Below are 18,244 nucleotides of genomic sequence, written 5' to 3'. Positions count from 1 at the left end.
GGAAAAACAGAGCAGAGAAAATGGGGACTGCTGGAAGAAATGCAGTGAAATGTGAAAGAAAAGAGAAATGGTGCTCAAAGATGACCCTGCACATTTAGAGGATGTTTGGCTCAACCTGCTGCTGTGAAGCAGGATTCTCCACCATGAACAGAATCAAAAATAAATATGGATCCAGGCTCATAATGAGCACCTTGATATGTGCTTTAGACAGAGGTGTCAAGTAACAAATACTTCTTTACTGTACTTAAGTACATTTTTAGGTATCTATACTTTACCCCATTACTTATTTTTCTTCCTACGTCTGACTTCTACTCATTACATTTTCACACAAGTATCTGTACTTTCTATTCCTTACATTTTAAAAACAATCGTTACTCTTGGCTTCGGTTTAATGCAGAGGTCACGGATTAGCGGACCGCGCCGCCTCTCCTTTTACCGTGCAATCCCACATCCTCCGTCATTGCTCTGCCCCGCAGCGCTCCAGACCCCCTGACCAAAGCAACGCCTACAGCCTCCACTGTTCCACTGCTGCGCTCCGACTTATCCTCCATTCTTGAGGAGAGCATGCGCGATTTTATCATTAAATTCGTAGGAGCAAAACATGCAGAAATGAACACTTAATTTAATATGATATATAAAAAAAACTCCCCATCAGCATCCAGCATATGTGTGGTTTCTGATAGAGATGATAAATCTGCTTCCTGGTCTGTTGAAGTACCAATAGTTTGCATCCAATCTTTTAAATAAACGGTGTTTGTTTTTTGGAAAATATAAGAGAATTATGCTTTAATTTGTAATTATTATCGATCTGTTGTTACTATATTTTAATTTGACCGGATCTTCTCGCCGTTCTTTCTCTGTTTGGTGCGATTGCAATATCGGATCTAGACCCGCCGGACCGGAGCGCAGCCTGAACATTTAGAGGATATTTGGCTCAACCTGCTGCTGTGAAGAACGATTCTCCACCATGAACAGAATGAAAATAAATATGGATCCAGGTTGATGCATAAAAACCTCATTTTAAGTTAGTGTTAAATTCTGTTTAAAGTAACAGATTATAATAAAAAATGTCTCCAGACCTTTACTGGTTGTTGATTTTCTTAATTCGGACCCCACTGATTTTTAATTGGTTACCCCTGGTCTAAATTGTTTTCATTGATGACAGTTTATAGCAAACTCAATAACAAAGCCTCATGAGGTGATAAACATAGGAAAGCCAAAATTTAACACCAAAACAAAAGTCAGAACAAAACCCGGATACAGATTTTATCATCTAATGATAAAAAAACAACATAAACACAGGGTTTACAGCGCAGAGAGAGAATGAAGTGTGAAACCTTGGATGTATCCTTTGTCTCTGACGTTCTGCAGGGTGGGTCGGCGGGCCAGGAACTTCTTCAGCTTGTGCCGAGTCTTCTTGTTGTCTGTAGCCTCCACGCTAGCCGAGGGCTTCATGGCTGAGGAGGAGAAATGTGAAAAGGTAGTCACCGCCCGCCGCAGCACATTAGTCGCCATGGCTGAGTGTTTCTGTCGAACGGACACTGATAAGCAGCTGTTTTATAAAGCATGCGTCTGGCTAAATGAGTCCATGAGGTGCTGCTGGACTTTGTGCTTTCGTTTCTGATCCTTTAAAGCTTGTTTACGGTCCAAACCGTGTCAGAGGAATCATGCTCAAATGTTTTAGACTTTTTATGCCACACTTTTCCTGCATTGGTGCTCTAACCTTTGTCTTTCTTGGAGAGCCTTTGGTCTTTCTCCTTGTCCTGCTTCTCTGCACCAGGTGACTCGGGCATGTCCTCCTCAATGGCCTCATCGGACTCACAGGCCTAAAACATACAAGCAGAAAGGAGGAAATGAGATAAGGCAGGTTGTAAAGGTTCCTCTGTTTGTTCTATGGTCTCTCTGAAGGGGAAATCGGCAAGTTTAAGCTAATTTCACATCAGTCAAATGTTGTAAACGAAGGGTTTCCGACCTTAATGTAAGTTTTTAAGGCTTACGTTCTCTGATGTTATCAAGTTCAGTTCACAGCAGGAAACTGAGAGTAACATTGTTGACATGGACAAAATCTGGACTGAAATTGGGATTGGAATGTTTTGATAATAAGAACAGATAATGAATGGATATTGCTGTAGGTAAACAGAATAAAACAGATGATCAGATGAAAAATGTGTAATTTAAAGATGCCTATTGGAATATTTTTGATGGAATCTAGCTACAAAAAGTGTAAATGTGTCATGTTGACATTGGGCTTAGAGGTTAGTTTGCCTCATTCAGAATAACTTGATCCTGTCAAGCTTCAACATTTATGCTGATCAGATTCTCAACAACCATTTAATTCCCATCCTGCTGAAACTGATCACATTAATCCATCTGGCATGTTTAGAGGACACATTCTTGGTCCGATCTGCCATTTATTTTTATTGCCTATGCCAGTGTAAATGTAGTTACTGTAGTTACTCCATGGGAACAAGTACTTTAGTTGGGGTGGGGGGAGGGTAAAGACTCGGTCCTCACATATGCACTGATGGAGTCCTGCAGAGCCTTTAGCCACTCATTCACCACGCTGTCAGTTTCAGACCACAGGAGCAGCTCCGTGCCATGGCGGATCTTCAGCTGCGGGCGGAAGAAAGGGTAAAAAAAGAAACATTAAAAAAATGTTGTTATACATTTTAAGCCAACTTAAAAAAAAATCTAACATGAGAATATTTCTGTTCAGCTTAAAAAAAAAAATAATCTCTACTTTTTCTGGGAAAAAAAAAAATTTTCTTTTGAAACAGTAAAACAGGAAAAGTTTGTTATATTTCGAGCTGCTCCTTCCTAAGATGAATCTCAATGGACAAGAAAATAATGGAAATATTTATACAATTCATCTATTTAATTAATAAAATCTCTTATATTTTCAGTTTTTATTACTGATAATTTTGATAATTTTTGCCTAAACTATTAGAAAAAAACACATATTAATGTCTGAATATTAGCATACAACATAAAACTCCTAAAAACGATATAGCTGTTTGCATAAATAACTGCATCTATTGGGATTAACATGGAGTTGATAGGCCTGAAGCTCTGGTCTTTGTATTATTCGTATTCTCGGTTCTGATATTGATGCTTTCAGCAGTGTGGAAAATCCTGCTGTAGAGTTCAGCAAAATCAATTTCCAAATGAAAAACATCATTAGTTCTCATCTGCAATCAGGACTTTGGAGCAGCGAGTCTAATTAGATGCTTTCAGGAGGAATTTAATGATAGGAATGTGACAGAAGAAGCACTGTATGTGTGGACACCTTTTCCTACCACATTTTGTTTTCCTTCCACTTAACTTTCCATTGATATGCTTTAATATACATCACAATGACAGCCAGCTTCTTCAGTAATGGCTTGTTTCCATGAGGAGGCATCCATTACTGACTGTTGGTTTATTAGCAGTTTTTTCAGTGATTGTGCAAATCAAACATAACATTTTTGTGTCAAAAATCATTATTTTTTAATGCTATCGGCTTATACTTTACATTACTCTTTAAGTGAATTTCATATTAATGAAAATAATCAGAAATAAACACTTAAAACATTTCACTTTGTAAATTAAATCTATAAGAGTTTCCCTTTTGGAACAGCATTACCGAAAAAAAAACAACAACTAATTTTTATGATATCAATATCAATTATGATATTTCAATATCTTTATAGCAGCAATATGTAAAGAAGGGAATCAGTTTATTTTCTTTTTTTAAAGATCACAACATCAACGTTTTTCTTTCACACAATTAAGCAAACTGTTATTGATGTTGGTATAAAAGATATAATTGTTTAATTCTTAGAGTAATATCATGCAAATTTTTAAAAAAGTTAAGAAAAGTTGGATTTCTGGACCAACATTAAAATAAAACAGTGTCGTGTTTGGAAAACTAAGTATCTGTTAGGATATAAAGCCAAGCAGGCAGGGCCTGCTTAATAATATTTCAAGGAGAAACTACCTCAATGCTTTAGAAAGGGATTTATAGAATAGTGTTCAAAATATTCAAGTCTGTCCCTGAACAGAAGGCAAATTCAGTTTACAGCTGGAAAACATTTAGGTCATTACAGTCTTATTAGGTGTGCAGATTCAACTCAAGGTCAGAGAGTGACAGCAATGCTAAAAAAAATTATAAGGAAAGTGAGAGTGCCTTTTTAGACTATTTTCCTTAGAAAGCTTAAAGCAGAGATATTGAACTGCAATGCAGAGAGCCATTTTTATGCATATCAGCATTAAGACCTTATACCAAATAGCACAGAGGTAGAAGGTTAAAGCTGTTTCCTTTACTTCTGCAGATTAGAGTAACTTTGAGTCACTGCAAAGACCCTGAGCTCCTCTGTACACCAAAACATTCTCAAAATCAGTGTGAGGGTCATTGGCCTCGAATGGCCCATAAAGAATCAACAACAGGACAATGAACCCAGTAACCGCAGCATGTCTACCACAGAAAGGCTGTTAAAAAAGAATCAAGGAGTTGAAATGGTCCAAAAGAGACACAACAAAATCCCTACTTAAAGGGTCCAGAAGAGGCGGTTCTACAAGCTCTTCAGTCATGGGTTGTTCTTAATTATTCCACAGCAGAGCATGTGAACGGAGCGCCGCACAATTCCCGCTCCCCGGTCAGGAGGATGTTCGCTCATTCGCTCCGCCGCTCAAAGCTTTCCCAGGACGCTCCGCTCAAAATCCGCTCCACGTTCACTCAAATTTTAGGAGAAGGTATTTTCTGACATTTTTCCTTCATGTAATGATGCCAGGGCCCTGGGACACACGTTGATTCAATGATGGGACCGATACATGTGTATTGTCTTATTTAAATTACCGCACTGTTTCCAAGCTGTGAACGTAACACCTCGCTCCATTCATGTTGCCCCACTTTTCCTATTTAATTATTAATTTATTTTACTAGACTGCATTAAAAAAGGTGACTTTGCATCCCATTGCTAATGAGATAATAGCGTATATGGCATGTATGCGATCCATTTTCAAAAACAGACCCTTAGCACAACGATCACTTTGTGTAAACCCACTCTGTATTAAGTATAGTATAGTATACTTAATAGTATACTTAGTATAGTTTTTATGACATTTTATCCTACTTTTTATCACACTTAAATCAAATAAATGCTATTTTACAAATTTTCATAATCCAACATTTTTAATTGACATTGTGAGCGCATCAGAGCGAATATTTCTTCCGCTCCGCTCCACCGCTCGCTTCACTCACATGCTCTCGTTCCACATACAGATTCTTTCTTTTGGTTTAATCTAGAATGACTTTATGCATCTGTACTTTCACTGCTTTTTTCTTTCAAAAACAGACTTTTAACACAGAAAGAATCATTTTGGTTTCCTACCTCGAGAACATTCTTCTTGCTGGATTTTTCCTTTGGGGCCCAGTCCACCGAACCCCCCTTGAGATCCACAGTGAACTCTGGTTTGGACTGACTGCCTCCAAACTGCAGAAGAAAAAGATAAAAGATACACTTTTGAACAGCTGGATTTCTCACAATGCTACCGTGTGTGTAAAGGAGAAGAAAAGATGTTCTGCATAATTTGCATATTTAAAGCTCTGAGTCAATGTTCTTGCTGTCAGAATTAGTTTTTCACAACCGAGAAACAACAAAACAATTATTTGAATACAGGCCCAGCAGGAAGCGGGCCTCCAAACATGGCCCCCAGTAAACACGTCATTATAAAGATGTACTTCAATCACAGGCTTCTGATTGATTGATGCTTTTTGGAAAACTGTGGTTTTGTTTTGATAATAAGAACAGTAAAAATAACAGCATTTAAACTGTTCATGTTTATTTGAACAAAACTCTGAGTTGATTGCTGCTTGATGTTGAAAAGGTTTCACACATTCAGCTAAGCATTCCAGATTTTGTTAAAACCTGAGGTGTGGGATTGGAGTCTATCAGCAGCAAACATAAGATGAGAGACGGATCTGGGACAGATCCGCAGTCCATCACGGTGACATATGATGAATAATCATGCATGTGTGCACTCAAAGGTAAGGACAATTTAGAGCAACCAACTCAACAATTTGGTTTTTGAACTGTGGAAGGAAGGTAGACAGGCTTTTAGCCAGCAATGTGTACGGGCGTACATTTTATGCCGTTTACTAAAAAATTACAAATTCTACACCTTGTTTTTGAGTTGTACAGCTTTTGTATGCCCCAATTTTCCCCTGGAAACTTACATTTTCAAAATTTCACAAGCTGCATTTCTGCTGCTAGATGCGACACATCAACTAATCAGAGAAGCTGATCTGGGAGCTGGCAGGGAGACAGACACAACACTGCTGATGCAGATTCATATGATTCCAATTGCCTGAAACAGTTTATTAACGCCTAAATTAAATTACAATGTTGAAACCTGCAGGCAAAATATGTTAACTTTTATTATTCTGGTAATTGCAGTTTGTGCCATATACAAACTCCATGAACAGTAGGAGAAAATCCCCATGAGGTGAAATGGTTTGAGGCAGCTGTTGCTGGGAATTCCCAGTGACAGCGCACCGGTAGTATGTGGTGGTCTGTGTGGCTCCTAGAGCGAAATAATATTTTAAGGCAGGACCGTAATCTTGATGAACTGACTGCATAGACAATGTTTAGATGCGGACTTTCTCGCTTAAAAATATATTAAAACTACTTTTTACACATTTATCACAGCGAATGTAGCAAAGCCGCTCTCTGGCATTGAACACATGAGCATCAGACGCATCTCTACACAAGCGNACAAGAAAATGTGCACCAAATATTTTACTTTTGAATAATCAGTTTTTTGTTGTTTCAAACAAAAAAATTATAATAAACTTTACAAAAACATAAATTAGAAGCCTCAAAATGATATGGAGATAAATACCCTTGGTGACCAGAGCTGGATGCATTTCTAAATCTGTCTCAGCAGTCTCAACCAGAGGTCACGGATTAGCGGACTGCGGCCCGGATCCGGACCAAACTGCTGGCTAACCCAACCTGATTTAAAACATTTATAAATTATCACATGTTGTCCAACGGCAGTGTCTAACTTCACTTGCACCGCTTCTCCTGTTAATACGGTAAAGCCCTCCAGAGCGTCCGGCACCAGGCTACACGTGATACAAATTAGCCAATGAGCTGCTGTCAGTCTGGGTTGCTGCTGCTGCTACTTTTAGACACAGCAGGCAAACCTGTAGCAAGTCAGGCAATGGGAAAGAAGGAGAAGATGATGAGAAAAAGAGAGCAGAGAAAGTGTGGACTGCTGGAAGAACTGCGGTGAACTGATGACAGAAAAGTGAAATGGTGCTCAAAGATGACTCTGCACATTTAGAGAATGTTTGGCTCAACCTGCTGCTGTGAAGCAGGATTCTCCACCATGAACAGAATCAAAAATAAATATGGATCCAGGCTCAAAATGAGCTCCTTGATATGCGCTTTAGACAGAGGTGTCAAGTAACAAATACTTCTTTACTGTACTTAAGTAAATTTGTAGGTATCTATTCTTTACCCCATTACTTAATTTTCTTCCTACTTCTGACTTTTACTCATTACATTTTCACACAAGTATCTGTACTTTCTATTCCTTACATTTCAAAAACAATCGTTACTCTTGGCTTCGGTTTAATGCAGAGGTCACGGATTAGTGGACTACGCCGCCTCTCCTTTTACCGTGCAATCCCACATCCTCCGTCATTGCTCCGCCCAGCAGCGCTCCAGACCCCCTGACCAAAGCAACGCCTACAGCCTCCACTGTTCCACTGCTGCGTTCCGACTTATCCTCCGTTCTTGAGGAGAGCATGTGCGATATTATCATCAAATTTGTAGGAACAAAACATGCAGAAATGAACACTTAATTTAATATGACATATAAAAAAAACTCCCCATCAGCATCCAGCATATGTGCGGTTTCTGATAGAGATGATAAATCTGCTTCCTGGTCTGTTGAAGTACCAATAGTTTGCATCCAATCTTTTAAATAAACGGTGTTAGTTTTTTGAAAAATATAAGAGAATTATGCTCTAATTTATAATTATTATCCATCTGTTNCTTTTAAATAAACGGTGTTTGTTTTTTGGAAAATATAAGAGAATTATGCTTTAATTTGTAATTATTATCGATCTGTTGTTACTATATTTTAATTTGACCGGATCTTCTCGCCGTTCTTTCTCTGTTTGGTGCGATTGCAATATCGGATCTAGACCCGCCGGACCGGAGCGCAGCCTGAACATTTAGAGGATATTTGGCTCAACCTGCTGCTGTGAAGAACGATTCTCCACCATGAACAGAATGAAAATAAATATGGATCCAGGTTGATGCATAAAAACCTCATTTTAAGTTAGTGTTAAATTCTGTTTAAAGTAACAGATTATAATAAAAAATGTCTCCAGACCTTTACTGGTTGTTGATTTTCTTAATTCGGACCCCACTGATTTTTAATTGGTTACCCCTGGTCTAAATTGTTTTCATTGATGACAGTTTATAGCAAACTCAATAACAAAGCCTCATGAGGTGATAAACATAGGAAAGCCAAAATTTAACACCAAAACAAAAGTCAGAACAAAACCCGGATACAGATTTTATCATCTAATGATAAAAAAACAACATAAACACAGGGTTTACAGCGCAGAGAGAGAATGAAGTGTGAAACCTTGGATGTATCCTTTGTCTCTGACGTTCTGCAGGGTGGGTCGGCGGGCCAGGAACTTCTTCAGCTTGTGCCGAGTCTTCTTGTTGTCTGTAGCCTCCACGCTAGCCGAGGGCTTCATGGCTGAGGAGGAGAAATGTGAAAAGGTAGTCACCGCCCGCCGCAGCACATTAGTCGCCATGGCTGAGTGTTTCTGTCGAACGGACACTGATAAGCAGCTGTTTTATAAAGCATGCGTCTGGCTAAATGAGTCCATGAGGTGCTGCTGGACTTTGTGCTTTCGTTTCTGATCCTTTAAAGCTTGTTTACGGTCCAAACCGTGTCAGAGGAATCATGCTCAAATGTTTTAGACTTTTTATGCCACACTTTTCCTGCATTGGTGCTCTAACCTTTGTCTTTCTTGGAGAGCCTTTGGTCTTTCTCCTTGTCCTGCTTCTCTGCACCAGGTGACTCGGGCATGTCCTCCTCAATGGCCTCATCGGACTCACAGGCCTAAAACATACAAGCAGAAAGGAGGAAATGAGATAAGGCAGGTTGTAAAGGTTCCTCTGTTTGTTCTATGGTCTCTCTGAAGGGGAAATCGGCAAGTTTAAGCTAATTTCACATCAGTCAAATGTTGTAAACGAAGGGTTTCCGACCTTAATGTAAGTTTTTAAGGCTTACGTTCTCTGATGTTATCAAGTTCAGTTCACAGCAGGAAACTGAGAGTAACATTGTTGACATGGACAAAATCTGGACTGAAATTGGGATTGGAATGTTTTGATAATAAGAACAGATAATGAATGGATATTGCTGTAGGTAAACAGAATAAAACAGATGATCAGATGAAAAATGTGTAATTTAAAGATGCCTATTGGAATATTTTTGATGGAATCTAGCTACAAAAAGTGTAAATGTGTCATGTTGACATTGGGCTTAGAGGTTAGTTTGCCTCATTCAGAATAACTTGATCCTGTCAAGCTTCAACATTTATGCTGATCAGATTCTCAACAACCATTTAATTCCCATCCTGCTGAAACTGATCACATTAATCCATCTGGCATGTTTAGAGGACACATTCTTGGTCCGATCTGCCATTTATTTTTATTGCCTATGCCAGTGTAAATGTAGTTACTGTAGTTACTCCATGGGAACAAGTACTTTAGTTGGGGTGGGGGGAGGGTAAAGACTCGGTCCTCACATATGCACTGATGGAGTCCTGCAGAGCCTTTAGCCACTCATTCACCACGCTGTCAGTTTCAGACCACAGGAGCAGCTCCGTGCCATGGCGGATCTTCAGCTGCGGGCGGAAGAAAGGGTAAAAAAAGAAACATTAAAAAAATGTTGTTATACATTTTAAGCCAACTTAAAAAAAAATCTAACATGAGAATATTTCTGTTCAGCTTAAAAAAAAAAATAATCTCTACTTTTTCTGGGAAAAAAAAAAATTTTCTTTTGAAACAGTAAAACAGGAAAAGTTTGTTATATTTCGAGCTGCTCCTTCCTAAGATGAATCTCAATGGACAAGAAAATAATGGAAATATTTATACAATTCATCTATTTAATTAATAAAATCTCTTATATTTTCAGTTTTTATTACTGATAATTTTGATAATTTTTGCCTAAACTATTAGAAAAAAACACATATTAATGTCTGAATATTAGCATACAACATAAAACTCCTAAAAACGATATAGCTGTTTGCATAAATAACTGCATCTATTGGGATTAACATGGAGTTGATAGGCCTGAAGCTCTGGTCTTTGTATTATTCGTATTCTCGGTTCTGATATTGATGCTTTCAGCAGTGTGGAAAATCCTGCTGTAGAGTTCAGCAAAATCAATTTCCAAATGAAAAACATCATTAGTTCTCATCTGCAATCAGGACTTTGGAGCAGCGAGTCTAATTAGATGCTTTCAGGAGGAATTTAATGATAGGAATGTGACAGAAGAAGCACTGTATGTGTGGACACCTTTTCCTACCACATTTTGTTTTCCTTCCACTTAACTTTCCATTGATATGCTTTAATATACATCACAATGACAGCCAGCTTCTTCAGTAATGGCTTGTTTCCATGAGGAGGCATCCATTACTGACTGTTGGTTTATTAGCAGTTTTTTCAGTGATTGTGCAAATCAAACATAACATTTTTGTGTCAAAAATCATTATTTTTTAATGCTATCGGCTTATACTTTACATTACTCTTTAAGTGAATTTCATATTAATGAAAATAATCAGAAATAAACACTTAAAACATTTCACTTTGTAAATTAAATCTATAAGAGTTTCCCTTTTGGAACAGCATTACCGAAAAAAAAACAACAACTAATTTTTATGATATCAATATCAATTATGATATTTCAATATCTTTATAGCAGCAATATGTAAAGAAGGGAATCAGTTTATTTTCTTTTTTTAAAGATCACAACATCAACGTTTTTCTTTCACACAATTAAGCAAACTGTTATTGATGTTGGTATAAAAGATATAATTGTTTAATTCTTAGAGTAATATCATGCAAATTTTTAAAAAAGTTAAGAAAAGTTGGATTTCTGGACCAACATTAAAATAAAACAGTGTCGTGTTTGGAAAACTAAGTATCTGTTAGGATATAAAGCCAAGCAGGCAGGGCCTGCTTAATAATATTTCAAGGAGAAACTACCTCAATGCTTTAGAAAGGGATTTATAGAATAGTGTTCAAAATATTCAAGTCTGTCCCTGAACAGAAGGCAAATTCAGTTTACAGCTGGAAAACATTTAGGTCATTACAGTCTTATTAGGTGTGCAGATTCAACTCAAGGTCAGAGAGTGACAGCAATGCTAAAAAAAATTATAAGGAAAGTGAGAGTGCCTTTTTAGACTATTTTCCTTAGAAAGCTTAAAGCAGAGATATTGAACTGCAATGCAGAGAGCCATTTTTATGCATATCAGCATTAAGACCTTATACCAAATAGCACAGAGGTAGAAGGTTAAAGCTGTTTCCTTTACTTCTGCAGATTAGAGTAACTTTGAGTCACTGCAAAGACCCTGAGCTCCTCTGTACACCAAAACATTCTCAAAATCAGTGTGAGGGTCATTGGCCTCGAATGGCCCATAAAGAATCAACAACAGGACAATGAACCCAGTAACCGCAGCATGTCTACCACAGAAAGGCTGTTAAAAAAGAATCAAGGAGTTGAAATGGTCCAAAAGAGACACAACAAAATCCCTACTTAGAGGGTCCAGAAGAGGCAGTTCTACAAGCTCTTCAGTCATGGGTTGTTCTTAATTATTCCACAGCAGAGCATTTGAACGGAGCGCCGCACAATTCCCGCTCCCCGGTCAGGAGGATGTTCGCTCATTCGCTCCGCCGCTCAAAGCTTTCCCAGGACGCTCCGCTCAAAATCCGCTCCACGTTCACTCAAATTTTAGGAGAAGGTATTTTCTGACATTTTTCCTTCATGTAATGATGCCAGGGCCCTGGGACACACGGCGTTCGATTTAATGATGGGACCGATACATGTGTATTGTCTTATTTAAATTACCGCACTGTTTCCAAGCTGTGAACGTAACACCTCGCTCCATTCATGTTGCCCCACTTTTCCTATTTAATTATTAATTTATTTTACTAGACTGCATTAAAAAAGGTGACTTTGCATCCCATTGCTAATGAGATAATAGCGTATATGGCATGTATGCGATCCATTTTCAAAAACAGACCCTTAGCACAACGATCACTTTGTGTAAACCCACTCTGTATTAAGTATAGTATAGTATACTTAATAGTATACTTAGTATAGTTTTTATGACATTTTATCCTACTTTTTATCACACTTAAATCAAATAAATGCTATTTTACAAATTTTCATAATCCAACATTTTTAATTGACATTGTGAGCGCATCAGAGCGAATATTTCTTCCGCTCCGCTCCACCGCTCGCTTCACTCACATGCTCTCGTTCCACATACAGATTCTTTCTTTTGGTTTAATCTAGAATGACTTCATGCATCTGTAGTTTCACTGCTTTTTTCTTTCAAAAACAGACTTTTAACACAGAAAGAATCATTTTGGTTTCCTACCTCGAGAACATTCTTCTTGCTGGATTTTTCCTTTGGGGCCCAGTCCACCGAACCCCCCTTGAGATCCACAGTGAACTCTGGTTTGGACTGACTGCCTCCAAACTGCAGAAGAAAAAGATAAAAGATACACTTTTGAACAGCTGGATTTCTCACAATGCTACCGTGTGTGTAAAGGAGAAGAAAAGATGTTCTGCATAATTTGCATATTTAAAGCTCTGAGTCAATGTTCTTGCTGTCAGAATTAGTTTTTCACAACCGAGAAACAACAAAACAATTATTTGAATACAGGCCCAGCAGGAAGCGGGCCTCCAAACATGGCCCCCAGTAAACACGTCATTATAAAGATGTACTTCAATCACAGGCTTCTGATTGATTGATGCTTTTTGGAAAACTGTGGTTTTGTTTTGATAATAAGAACAGTAAAAATAACAGCATTTAAACTGTTCATGTTTATTTGAACAAAACTCTGAGTTGATTGCTGCTTGATGTTGAAAAGGTTTCACACATTCAGCTAAGCATTCCAGATTTTGTTAAAACCTGAGGTGTGGGATTGGAGTCTATCAGCAGCAAACATAAGATGAGAGACGGATCTGGGACAGATCCGCAGTCCATCACGGTGACATATGATGAATAATCATGCATGTGTGCACTCAAAGGTAAGGACAATTTAGAGCAACCAACTCAACAATTTGGTTTTTGAACTGTGGAAGGAAGGTAGACAGGCTTTTAGCCAGCAATGTGTACGGGCGTACATTTTATGCCGTTTACTAAAAAATTACAAATTCTACACCTTGTTTTTGAGTTGTACAGCTTTTGTATGCCCCAATTTTCCCCTGGAAACTTACATTTTCAAAATTTCACAAGCTGCATTTCTGCTGCTAGATGCGACACATCAACTAATCAGAGAAGCTGATCTGGGAGCTGGCAGGGAGACAGACACAACACTGCTGATGCAGATTCATATGATTCCAATTGCCTGAAACAGTTTATTAACGCCTAAATTAAATTACAATGTTGAAACCTGCAGGCAAAATATGTTAACTTTTATTATTCTGGTAATTGCAGTTTGTGCCATATACAAACTCCACGAACAGTAGGAGAAAATCCCCATGAGGTGAAATGGTTTGAGGCAGCTGTTGCTGGGAATTCCCAGTGACAGCGCACCGTTAGTATGTGCTTGTCTGTGCAGCTCCTAGAGCGAAATAATATTTTAAGGCAGGACCGTAATCTCGATGAACTGACTGCATAGACAATGTTTAGATGCGGACTTTCTCGCTTAAAAATATATTAAAACTACTTTTTACACATTTATCACAGCGAATGTAGCAAAGCCGCTCTCTGGCATTGAACACAGCAGGAGCATCAGACGCATCTCTACACAAGCGCATCTGATCTTCATGTGTACAAGCTTAAAAAATGAAGCAGCAGAGGCTTTTTGCTGCTCAAATCGCAGTGTGAACGTAGCATTACACATTCTTGTTTGAATTAACCCATGAAACATGATACTGTGTCTGAAAATGATCTCATGTTGTCCTTATGAAATTTCCCCTCTAGTCAAGCACATGCAGTATACTTTCTATTATCAGGACAAAAATAGTGTTAGAATAAAGTCTAAAAATTAGGTGCCTTACACCAAAATTATGATTTTCTAGAGGAGGATGCCCTCGAACGCAAAGCCTAAAGATGTGATACACCAAGGGGTACACCCTATGAAATATTCCTGTCTAAAAGCCTGAAGGTAGAGTACCCAAGTTACCAAGGAAAAACCATGGATAGAAACGGACAACATGCAAACAACAGGTAGGAGGGGATCTGAAATTAGAGCCCTCTTTATAAGAACAATTAATTTAAGTCATACTAAAGTGCAAAAGTCTCTTTTTTTCTTTCGATTTTCCTTTAAAGCAACCTTTCTTTCTTTTAACTGTTCTGAAGGTAAAAGCACTGGTTTTATTTCTACTCTGATTGGTTAAGCAACTTAGCTCCAACTTGATGATTTATAAGGCCTAAAAAGTAGGCTTATTTAATCAAGGGCAACATGTTACATAATAACATAACGGTTGTTCTGTAGAGAGGTTTTCTAGTCAAAGGTTGATTTACAAAAGGCTGCAAATAAAAAGAACACAGACATAAAAGAAGGAAGCGTGTGGTCTGCAAAGATTCAGAAACTTTGCAATAATGTCTTTCAAAATGAATCTTTTGAGCACTTTTGAAGCTGTCAAACAATTAATTCTTCCTCTTTCCTTTTTTGAATTAATAGAAAAAAAATGATAAAACTGTTGAACGGAGAAAATAGCGATTAGCTAAAACCCAGTATCTCCCAGACTTTTTATTCCTGCTCATACAGGTGTTTTTTTCCTCCACAAGACCAGTTTTTTAAAGGTTCCTCAATGAATGAATTAACCATGTTGAACTGAACACTAAAAGCCCCCATAATGTCCTAATAATGTTGAAATCTAAGAACAAATAAAAACACATACCCAGCTTGACCCTCCTCCTTGCCCTTTGGCAAACAGCAGTGTTGAACCGTCCAGGACTGTCCATGAGGAAGTCCAGTTTTTCCTGCAAAATGTGCACAAAACTATACGTCAGGTTCACAGTGCAGAATTAAATCTCCCAGACGACAAAGATGCGAAAGAATTACAGTCGAAATATTAAAAAACTTTATTGAAAAAAAGCATTAGCACAATTCTCAAAACTTGAATGCTGCAGATAATTGTGAGTTGCAGCATAAAGTAAAAAGGAAACTATAATCCTGTAAGATCATCTGATCATTTGGAAAATGATTTCCATTCAGGATCTATTTGAGATCAAAGCCTAAAGGCCAAACAGATTCCCGTGGTTTGTGCTTAAAGGCAGTGCTACTCACCGAACTCTCTTCCCATTCTCTGTAATCTTCGTCACATTGAGAACACCGCACTTTTCAGACGACTGCAAAAGACAAGGAGCCGCGGCGCAAACGGTCAGAGAACAATTTAACCTTTTTTTTTTTTTTTACAAGCACATCACTCAGCATCAGACCTGATTGACACATGGAAGGAGGCAGAAAAAAACCTTTACAAACAACAAACAAACCAGTAAGCACCCAGCCACCAGAGCAACACCAGCACTCAGATTAGTCCAGGAACTACTTCAATAGGTTCATATATATTTGATTAACATGAATCAGCATAAATGGCTTTGCTAAAGTATTTGAACCATGACGTTTTAGTGATTTCACAACCTGCATGTATTTTACAGAGAATTTGTGTGACAGACACAAATCAATGCCTAATTATGGAAAAAATATATTTTATTTTTGAAAGTAAAAATATGAGCCGATTCCTTATTGAACTTCTTTCACTGCAATTACAGCTGCAACTCTTTAGCAGCTGGTCTCTATCTAAAAAAACGAATAACAGCCCAAGCTCGATCACATAGCATAGTCAAAGAATGAATGGCAGTTTTCGAGTGCTGTGGTGGATTCTCAGTAGGATTTAGGTTTAGAAAATCCCCTCCGAAATGAAATTGCTTTGATCTAAATCTCACTGATCCTTGGAATATTTTAGGTATTTCTCTGACATGTATGAATGGGTGCTTAAAGGGCTTTGGTAGCACCTGATGGCCAGATGAGGAGGTAATGCAATCGCTTGAACCAGCTGGAGCAAAGAAACATCTAAGACATGCATGACAAGGGGGCCTAAAAAAAAAAAAGACCAGCCTGAGCAACCACTGATCTAAACCATGTTTTGCAGCTCTGGCTGTAAGTCTGGCTGTAAGTCATCCTGCTGGAAGTCAAACCACTGTCCCAGTCTCAGGTTTGGACAGTTTTAGTTTTTTTTTTTGTCCAAGGACTTTCATGTTTATAGATCCATCCTAGGCCTGGACAATATAGAAAAAAAAAGATGAAAAAAATGCTTATCTCTCAGATCTTCTCAGGTTCATTTCAGTCTATGGTAGGGCTCGGATGTGCGACTTGATCATAGGTCCGATGTTGTGGTGTAGTGAGACACAGATTGCAGCTTATTGTGCAATCATTTCCTGCACTCATTGTACAAATTAGGGAGCGCTGAGCTAGAGTAAAACTTGCAGCACAGAACTTCGTATAGCGGATCAAGAGTGGCGAGCAGCTGTTTGAAGCCAGGTTTCTCAACTGCAGACAATGGCAGCATATGCATCACTATGAAGCATGTTACAGCATGAGTGATGTCCTTATGCTGCTTGGTCACTGGTGTATTTATCACAAAGCAGGAATCCTAGTTTAGCTTGCTTTTCCTGCTTTGTTTTGGCAGAAATTCGAAAGGATTCCTTCGACGACGTGGAACCGCGCCGGAGCCGACACAGCTCCTGCTCCATTGGGTGCGAGCGGCTTAGATGATAAAACAAGTTGGTTGTGGTACCAGACTTTGTTTTTACTGGTTCCCTGCTTATTTTACAAATCACTGTGTTTTTTTTTTTCTTTTTCTGACTTGCTATAACTGAAATATTGCCAAAATGACGAAATACAAAAACCCTTCTTCGGGGCAAATTCCTCCGCCTCTGCTTGTTGTGATATCTTTGCATGATCTGTGTTGTGGTTATAGAGCAGAGGTCATGGATTAGCAGACCCACCTGCTGGCTAATCCGGACCCAACCTGATTAAAAACATTTATAAATTACTACATGTTGTCTAACGACAGAGTCTAATTTCACTTGCACCGCTTCTCCTGTTTGTACGGTAAAGCCCTCCAGACCACCCGGCATCAGGCTACACGTGTTACAAATTAGCCATGAGCTGCTGTCAGTCTGGGTTGCTGCTGCTGCTACTTTAAGACACATGCTTAAATATGAGCCTGCACATTTTGAGTATGTTTGGCTCTCCACCATGAACAGAATCAAAAATAAATATGGATCCAGGCTCAGAATGAGCTCCTTGATATGTGCTTTAGAATGGCTTTGTCTCCATTCAAACCCAGGTTTAAAGCCTTGCAGGGCAGCATAAAGCCCAATGTTCTCATTAAAACAGAAAAAAGAAAGAAAAACAAACAAGGGGCCTTCAGGTGATTGATAGGGAGGAAGGGGTGACTGTAACATAAACCTAAATTATAGGCTAGAAATGAAAAAGGAATGAAAACTGCATTTCTATATGTCGAAATTTTATCGACCCATTTTTATTTTTTTTCCCCCGTGCCACACATATATCAGTCGATATATAATGTTATTGAATTATCTCCAGCCCTAATCCATCCATCCTTGCCACCAACTCTGGCCAAAATCCCTGTTAAAGAGTGGCAAGCCCACAGCATAATGCTGCCACCACTATATTTCACTGCTTGTATGGAGGGTTCAGGTTTAGGATGTGTAACCAGTCGTTTTCCTGGCGACAGATCCCCTGACTTTACGTCACTATTTTTGAGTTTTATTCTAAGGTTTTCTGTTTTCTTTATCTTCACAAGTGTTTGCTACTTTGCAATGGTCTATCACACAAAATCCCAATAAAATAGGATAAAGCTTGTTTAACCAACACCGTTCAGATTTTTTAGTCATCATCCCATCATGCAATATAAATAAAATTAAGGTCAAACAGTTCCTACACAGGCTGTCCAGTTT

The 18,244-nt window shown here is 38.4% G+C and overlaps 1 protein-coding gene across 3 annotated transcripts in view; it reads right to left on the bottom strand.

The window, feature by feature from the left end:
- Positions 1–18,244, bottom strand: part of LOC107092612 (rho GTPase-activating protein 12-like) — a 113,923-nt gene that overhangs the window by 8,385 nt on the left and 87,294 nt on the right. Inside the window, exons 8-13 of one of the 3 annotated variants that reach the window (XM_015387206.1) lie at positions 15,546–15,607; positions 15,157–15,238; positions 12,680–12,781; positions 9,821–9,919; positions 9,030–9,132; positions 8,644–8,763 (exon numbers count right to left, since the gene is read on the bottom strand). In XM_015387206.1, coding sequence (XP_015242692.1) covers positions 8,644–8,763; positions 9,030–9,132; positions 9,821–9,919; positions 12,680–12,781; positions 15,157–15,238; positions 15,546–15,607 — 568 coding nt within the window. Of the gene's footprint in view, positions 1–8,549; positions 8,764–9,029; positions 9,133–9,820; positions 9,920–12,679; positions 12,782–15,156; positions 15,239–15,545; positions 15,608–18,244 lie in introns of those variants that run through there. The other 2 variants (XM_015387189.1, XM_015387197.1) reach the window with 2 other exon arrangements.

The sequence above is a fragment of the Cyprinodon variegatus genome, unplaced genomic scaffold, assembly GCF_000732505.1.
Source record: "Cyprinodon variegatus isolate N-32 unplaced genomic scaffold, C_variegatus-1.0 Scaffold17, whole genome shotgun sequence".
Taxonomy (NCBI): domain Eukaryota; kingdom Metazoa; phylum Chordata; class Actinopteri; order Cyprinodontiformes; family Cyprinodontidae; genus Cyprinodon; species Cyprinodon variegatus.
The sequence above is the reverse complement of the archived record's forward strand: the minus strand, read 5'-3'. Positions and strand labels throughout refer to the sequence as shown.